The 8,352-nt window shown below is 35.3% G+C and overlaps 1 protein-coding gene across 1 annotated transcript in view; it reads left to right on the top strand.

Moving 5' to 3' along the window:
• Positions 1–8,352, top strand: part of UCHL5 (ubiquitin C-terminal hydrolase L5) — a 73,580-nt gene that overhangs the window by 19,752 nt on the left and 45,476 nt on the right. Inside the window, exons 2-3 of the mRNA XM_007952161.2 lie at positions 1,622–1,685; positions 3,086–3,191. Of these exons, the coding sequence (XP_007950352.1) occupies positions 1,622–1,685; positions 3,086–3,191 (170 nt within the window). The remainder of the gene's footprint in view (positions 1–1,621; positions 1,686–3,085; positions 3,192–8,352) is intronic.

Below are 8,352 nucleotides of genomic sequence, written 5' to 3'. Positions count from 1 at the left end.
AGAATGGCCAGACTTCGTCTCACCTGTTTTGGTCATGTTGTCAGAAGGGACTATTCCCTGGAGGAGAGTGTCATGCTTGGTAGGGTGGAGGGTCGACGAAAGACAGGGAGGCCTTTGAGATGGATTGACACGGTGGCTGCGATGATGGGCTCAAGTATAGCAGGGGTCATGGAGCTGGTGCAGGATCGGGCAGTGTTTCGTTCTGCTGTGCATGGGGTCACTATGAGTCGGAAATGACTTGATGGCACCTAAAAACAACAGTAAGAAAGAAAAGAGGACCAAGGGTGGAGTGGGGGAAACCCCTAGTTGAGGAAAGAAAGGGAATGAACAGGTGCCAGAGTTTGAGGGAGACCTGGTGATTCAATGAACATAGACTCTTGGATTTTTTTTTAATCATAAAAATAATATACTTTCATTGTAAATAATTAGGAAACATTAAAGAAAATAATAAAATTTGGCTGTAAGCTTTATTCGTTTTTACCATTTTGTATGGATCATAACAAATTATGGATAACATTGCAAAAAGTGGTAATTCCAGAACGATTAATTATACTCATGCAGATCCAGTGTCAAACAATAGGCAGTTGTTTGAACAGAACAAAGGGGATACTGCATGGTTTAAAAAGGAAAGGTGTGCATCAGGACTGTATCCTTTTACCATGCTTATTCAGTCTACTTGCTGAGCAAATAATCCAAGAACTTGGAGTATATGAGAAAAAATGTAGCATCAGGATGGGAGGAAGACTTTAACAACCTGCATATATGCAGGTAATACAACCTTGCTTGCTGAAAGTGAAGAAGACTTGAAGCTCTTACTGTTGAAGATCAAAGACTACAGCCTTCAATATGATTTACACCTCAACATAAAACAAAAATCTTCACAATTGGACTAATAAGCAACATCATGACAAACGGTGAAAAGATTGAAGTTGTCAAGGATTTCATTTTACTTGGATCCACAGCCAATGCTTATGGAAGCAGCAGCCAAGAAATCAAATGGCATATTACATTGGGCACGTCTACTGCAAAAGACCTCTGTAAGGTGTTTAAAAGCAAAGATTTCAGGTTGAGGACTAAGGTGCACCTGACCCATGCTATGATATTTTCAGTTGCCTCATGTATATGTGAAAGCTGAACAATGAATAAGGAAGACTGAAGAAGGATTGGTGCATTTGAATTTTTGTGGTGTTGATGAAGAATATTGAATATAACACAGACTGCCAGAATAACTAACAAGTACAGCCAGATTGCTTCTTAGAAGCAAGGATTGTGAGACTTCATCTCATGTATTTGGGCATGTTATCAGGAGTGACTGGTCCCTGGAGAAGGACATCATGCTTGGTAAAGTAAAGGGTCAGCAATAAAAAGGAAGATCTTCATGAGATAGATTGACACAGTGACTGCAACAGTGGGCTCAAACAGGAATGGTGGTGAGAATGGCACAGGACTGGGTAGTGTTTAGTTTTGTTGTACATGGGTTCTCTGTAAGTTGGAACCAACTTGAAGGCACCTAACAACAACAGCTACCCTCAAATATGTGTTACTTTTAGTTAATGTTTTATTAAAGGGTGAAGGGAAAAAATGAATTATTTTGCTTTCTGAAGAAAATAATTTATTTTAGGTTGCCGAGGAGCCCAAGTAGAAGAAATATGGAGTTTGGAGCCTGAAAATTTTGAAAAACTAAAGTAAGTATATTTTAGTATATTAATAATAATATCTCTATTTTAGCAAACTTAAAGGATCATGATATTTGTTTATTTTACTTTGATTACTCTAAATTCAACATATTACCTCCTTTAAGTCCTTTTTCAATTGTGTGATATAGGTATTATTATCCACATTTTGTAACCAAAAACCTGAGGCCCATAAGTAAGTAATTTGTAAAGGATTCAAATCTAAGTTTCTATGAGTTTGTATCCACAAAATACCAATTGGTTGATTTGTCACAAAATTCATTTGTAGATCAGTATTGATAGAACATGGAACACATTTTAATATAAAATATGTGAATAATAGGTCAATCTACAAAATATATTTAATAGATAATATATACTAAAAGTAATACAGAAATTGCCTACATATTATTGTATTACTTCTTGGGGAACTTATATTCCAAGGTTCGAAGTGGATGCCAGGAATTACTTTACTTTTCTCCCATCTTTCTGACCAGAATCACCTCTCTGAGCCTCCTCCTCTCATCCACCCCTACCCCTGGCATTATCCCTGTGTCACTAGTTCTTCAAGAGGAGGACTGGTGAAGTTTTCACTGGTGGGAGAGGTCTTAAAATCTTAGTATGGATTCAGTGAATGGGCTTTGAAAAGAAAAAATGTGAACTATATGGAGATGAGTAGTCTTTTTAATAACAAGGAGGGGATGGTTTGCTTCCCCCTACTTTCCCCATCTCCACAGAAAAGGATCTCTTTAGATGGAGTAAGAGACTGATTCTGAGTGATGAGGGAAGACTAATTGGATATACATCATTTGAGTTGTTTCCTAAAAAGATGAGGAAAATTTTTGATAGGTGGAAATGTGAAGTAGTGGTGTAGTTTTTCATAGATGATAGCAGTTCCTTTAGGAAAGGCAGTGACTTCAGTGTATATTAGATGAGAGCATCCGTTCATAATATGGCTTAAGGTTTGCTCATGAATCCAGTGATTATGGGAAGGTGATTCCTTATATTTAATAATATGTATGCTATCAGCTATTTTCTGTAAACATTCTTCATGAACTTTATTCATATATCTTAGATTTTAATCTAGCATTAATAACTTAATAACTTCATAATTTTACTGTTTCTCCCCCTATATTTAAGTGAGGTAACATAATTTAGAAATGAATAATCCACTAAACCTTTTGTTACAGTTCTCTGTTAACAAACACAATTTTAAAGTGTTATTAGCCTTATTTCAGGCAATATTCTAGTGCCTATAAATGCCAATAGTGATGTTTTAAAATTTTCTCATTATTTCATACTTAATTTACTTAATTTGCCATTATATGTGTTAAATGGCTGACTAAAATTTAATATAGTGACAGTGTGTGATAAAAGGGTTTGGTGCCATTAATTTGTATTTTATTTTGTAGGCCAGTTCATGGGTTAATTTTTCTTTTCAAGTGGCAGCCAGGAGAAGAACCAGCAGGCTCTGTGGTTCAGGACTCCAGACTTGACACGATATTTTTTGCCAAGCAGGTATGGTCCCTGGATACTCAGAAAAGTCTCAAAAGCAACTCTTTTTATATATGAAACTGCATTCTGCTTATATGCCTTGAGTGTAGCAGTGCTTACACTTGATTTTAGGACCCTTTTATACTTGTGAAAATAAGTGATTGAGATCCTCAAAGAAGTTGGGTTTATATGGGTTATATCCATTGATATTTGTTATATTATACATTAAAATGGAGGAATTAAAAAAAATATTCACTAATTCTTTTAAAAAGAACAGCAGTAAGCACATTAAATGTTAACACAATATTTTGTTATAGAAAAATAAAAATTTGCAAAAAAAGAGTGGTCACAATATATTGTTTTACAGTTTTGCAAATGTCTGTTTTAATAAGACAGATTCTCATCTGCTTCTTCAGTCAGTCTGTTGTAATTTTTCTTTTTAAATATATGAAAACAATTCAGTCTTACACATGTGTGTAATTGGAAAAGGGAGGAATATTTTAATATCTTTTTCAGTTAAATGTGAATATATATTCTTTGGCACTGTACCACAACTCCAAAAGCATTGCTTTCTTAAAGGTATTGCAGTGTGAAATCTGAACCCATATCAATGACATTTTTGTATTTTGTTATAGTGAAATTGTTTGGTATATTTTGTCCTTTGAATGAATCTTTCACTCATACATGATTTTGTAACCTCATGCATTGGCCATTTAGAAAGTTCACCAACTTAAGTGGATCTTCAGTTGTTTACATGTTTGATTATACACTATTAACAAATCACATGTGTTTGTGTCATCACCTATCTCATCAGAAAACTAAATTGAGACACTTAAGCTTATAGCACACTCAAAGTTTACAAAGTACTGGTTTTCACCTGAAAGTTCAGATTTTAACAATGGAATTCAATACAATCAGATCTTTTACTTGAAGTAACAGATTGATCTCATTTTCAAGATACTATCTGCCAAGTACTCTACTCTGAATAGCCATTTTTGTCTGATACTCATTTTTTTCTAGTAGAGATGGTACTCCAAGAAAAAAGCAGCAAATTTACTTTACAATTCAATCAGAAAAGGGCCTTTGTTTGAGCAACATTCATGTTTTGGTATGCAGCTTTGTTGTTGTTATGTGCCATTGAATCGGACCCAACTCATAGCGACCCCTCCTTGGGTTTCTGAGGCAGTATCACTGTGGAAGTAAATTGCCCCATCTTCCTTCCGAGGAGTGGCTGGTGGGTTTGGACCACCAGCCTTTTGGTTAGCAGTCAAGTGTCTTAGGCACTATGCTACCAGAGCTCTTTATACTTCCCATTTCCTCCCACAAAATACTAAAAAGTTGTATACTCCAAAGGTGAAATTTAATAGAAATAAATTACTCCTTCATCAAAGATATTTTTAAAGTGAAACTGGATTTTACTGTTTTAAGTACATATATATGGCATTAAAACAGTTCAGAGCCATTGCCTAGGTTTGTGCTCAAATGCCATTAGTTTTTTCTGCAGTTGCTTTTACACCGTCAGTGCAAATGTGAAAACAACAGAAAAGGTAAAAGCTAGCTTAGGGTTACTATGGAAACAATTGTGAGCTTACAAAACCTTGAAAAGGTCCTTGGTATTCCTGTGAATCCTTGAATTATACTTTAAAAACTGCTATTCTAATAGATAGAGTTAACAGGAAAATAAAGTTAATTAGCATTATTAGATGATTCCATATATCTGGCCCATTGTTTGGAAAACCTATAAAAGAAAATGACAAAAGAGATTTGATTCATATTAAAAACCCAAATTAAATATGATTACATTTTTGAAAATGATCCTTATTTCTGAGACTCAAAATATTGCTTAGGATGATCTGGTTAACTTTTGGACAGGTGGAAAAAATGAAATTGCTTCTTATTACTGCCCTTTTAGATTAAGCCTTTGCTATTTTAGTTAGTAACTTATCTTTATTTTATAGTTTCTTCCTGTCTTTTCAATCCATCTTCCCTTAACTTTTTTGAATTAAGTGTTCTTAGAGAAATCAGAAATTTCTCATTTTTACTTTAGGACTTTGGAAAATAAGGTTTTATTATTGGTATCTTTTTTTTTCTTGATAGAATTTATACTTTAGAAATATATAAATAGTGATAAAAATAAGTATCTTTACAATCCCACCCCATGTCTAATTAACCACTTCGATTCATTCATTAAGCAGTAAGTACTTTTTGAGCACCTACTTTTTGCTAGGCAATGTTTTAGGTACTACGGATGTAACAGTAAACAAAAAAGACATGACTCTTCTTATTAATAACAAATATAGTGATAGTAATAATATAATAGTAGCCAACATTACCATGCCTGTTGTGTGTCAAATACTGTTTTAGATGTATTTTTTTATTTAATGCTTAGAACAACCAGGTGAGGTTGTTATCCTCATTTCACAGATGAAGAAATTAGGCCTACAAAAATTAACTTATTTGCCTGAGGTTACACAGCTAATAATTTGGTGGATTCAGAAGTTAAAGTGAGGTCTAAAGCCCAGGTTTGTGATTGAACATGCTATGATACCTCCCCCATTTTTTATTCATATGCTAACATACTCTTATTATACTTTTTTTTTTTTTTAACTAAAATTGGGTTATTCTGCAAAATATTTTATATCTTGTTTAACTTTATTAAAAAATTAAATATAAAAGTTTGACATTGCTCCATTTCAGTACACAATAACAATATCAGCTAACATTATTGAAGGTTTACTAGGTGCTTTTATATGTATTATTTTTTATCATTAATTTATTTGTAGTAAATATCCTCACAACAACTCCATGAGGTTTTATAGCATCCTTCTTGTTTCACAGATGTGGAAGCTGAGTCCCAGAGAAGTTAAACAACTTGCTCAAGTTAGTGCAGCTAGTCACTGGCAAAGCTGACTGTAAACCTATAGTGCAGGCCCTGTGGCTCTGAAATTTACACTCTTAATTATTTATCACCACACTGCCTCTTTTAAAAGTTTTCTTGGTATAGACAGATGTTCCATAATTTGTTTAATCTGTTAATGGTCAAGACTTGAGTTTCTAATTTTCCTCTAACACAAATAATCATTTATATATTATAATATTTTTGGACTTATGTGTCATTCTAGTATAATAATTATGATGTTAAAACTGCAGTTGTTTGTGATTCATCTGTGTGGATAGGAGACAAAAAAATAAGGGACAGACAGTTTTAAAAGTCCTTCAGGTGTTTTTTTGCTTTTCTAAGAAAGTTTTTGTTATTTTTCAATGTCTATAAGATTATATTCTCGATATACAGAATTTAAACATTACAGAGATATTTCATGTAGAAATAGAACCTTATAGTTCCTACTCCATCATTGAAAATGTTTCCAAGATTTCCCATTTGTGTGTGTGTGTATGTATTTATATATTATATAAATATATTTAATATTTAAATTCTATAAATATATTCATATAGGAGCTCTGGTAGCGTAGTGCCTAAGGTACTTGACTGCTAACCAGAAGGCTGGCGGTTCAGACCCACTAGCCACTCCTTGGAAGGGAGGTTGGGCAGTCTACTTCCATAGTGATACTGCCTCGGAAACCCAAGTAGGGGTTGCTATGAGTTGGGTCCAACTCGATGGCACATAACAACGACATATATATGAAAAAATACACACCTTCAGATAATTGTTTCTTTAATTTTATTTCTTCTATATAGAACTGTTAACCCAAGAGTGAGGGATTTTATTTTTATGTATAGTTTCTGTTACATGGTAGATATCCAAGAGCTGTAGATGAATATTGATCTCTAAGAATATTATAATTAAAGAACACTGGAATTCACGAATGATGTTTTTGATTTATAGTGGCCTAGATACTTTATTTATTTTTTTAAATTGTGATTTGGATGAAAATTTACAGAGCAAATTCACTTTCCATACAGCAGGTCACACACACTTTGTCTCATGACATTGACCACAATTCACCACAATGCAGCAGCTCCCTTCCCACTTCCTCCCAATAGTCACCTCTTCCCTCTGTCCATCCCTCCATGCACCCCTGTACCCTGGGCTGTCTCCCTGTGCATAAACAGCTGCTATTTTCCCATGATTGTTTTCTCCAAGGAGTGTATCTACTTCAGGTAAATGTTCAACTTACATGGCTGTCTTTTGTTTGGCTGGAAGCCACAGGTGTGGGTTCAATTCCAGACCTGAAGGGCAGCTAAGGGCCTTAGTCTCAGTGGTTCCACCAGGCTCTATCAGACCAGGAAACCTGGTCCCCCACCTTTTTTTCTTTCCAATGGATTTTGATTTTTGTTCCACATTGTTCTCATACTCTATTTAGTATCTCCTACATAGTTCTCCCTCCAAGTGGTAGCTGGGCACCATCTAGTTCTTCTGGTCTCATAGTCGTATAGGCTGCAGATTGCATGGTGTACCAGTCACTTGGACTAATTGTTTCCATGAATCTTTGGTTTTCTTCATTCTTCTTTGCTCTGGATGAGGAGAGACCCATCGTTGCATCTAGATGGCTGCCTGCAAGCTCTTAAGATCCCAGTCGCTGCTCATCAAAGTAGGAGGTGGAACAGTGTTTTGTGTAGTATGTTATGCCAGTTGAGCTTGATGTCCCCTGTGACTATGGTCCTGAGCCCACAAGTTCAACTACTCAGTTCCTCTGTGTAGCTGGCTGTGACCAAGAAGTGACTACAACCTTGTCCCTTGTCAGCTCTACTATACACCTGGGAATTCACATGATACAGATACACTTATAGGGTGATTGCCTGCCAACCCTATACTTGGTGTTGAGTACTCTCCCTGCTTCATAGACATACCTAATAGTTCAGCCTGTCCACCCATCTATACACCCGTATACCCTTGTTTGCCTTCACTGACAATGCAGTACTGTATGTGCAAAAGGGTTCATCTTTGTTGTCAGTACCTCCTATGTACCTCTATGTCTTCCTCTTCCTCAATGCCACCATGTTGATTACTCACACTTGGTACATTGACCTTCTCTTCACCCAAATCGACACTTATCTCTACCTATCTAACAATGTTCCCTCCCCACCCCTCATATCCCTGCTAACCAACAAAAAAAATTTCCTTCCAAAGATAAACCTTTCCTTGACTTTTACAATAACGGACTAATACAATATTTGTCTTTGTGTGATTGATTTATTTCACTCAGCAGCATAATGTCCTCCAAG

This window comes from Orycteropus afer, unplaced genomic scaffold, assembly GCF_000298275.1.
Source record: "Orycteropus afer afer isolate SDZICR_OR568_19922 unplaced genomic scaffold, OryAfe1.0 scaffold00326, whole genome shotgun sequence".
NCBI lineage: Eukaryota > Metazoa > Chordata > Mammalia > Tubulidentata > Orycteropodidae > Orycteropus > Orycteropus afer.
Note: the sequence above shows the minus strand (reverse complement) of the source record. Positions and strands in the feature narration are given on the sequence as shown.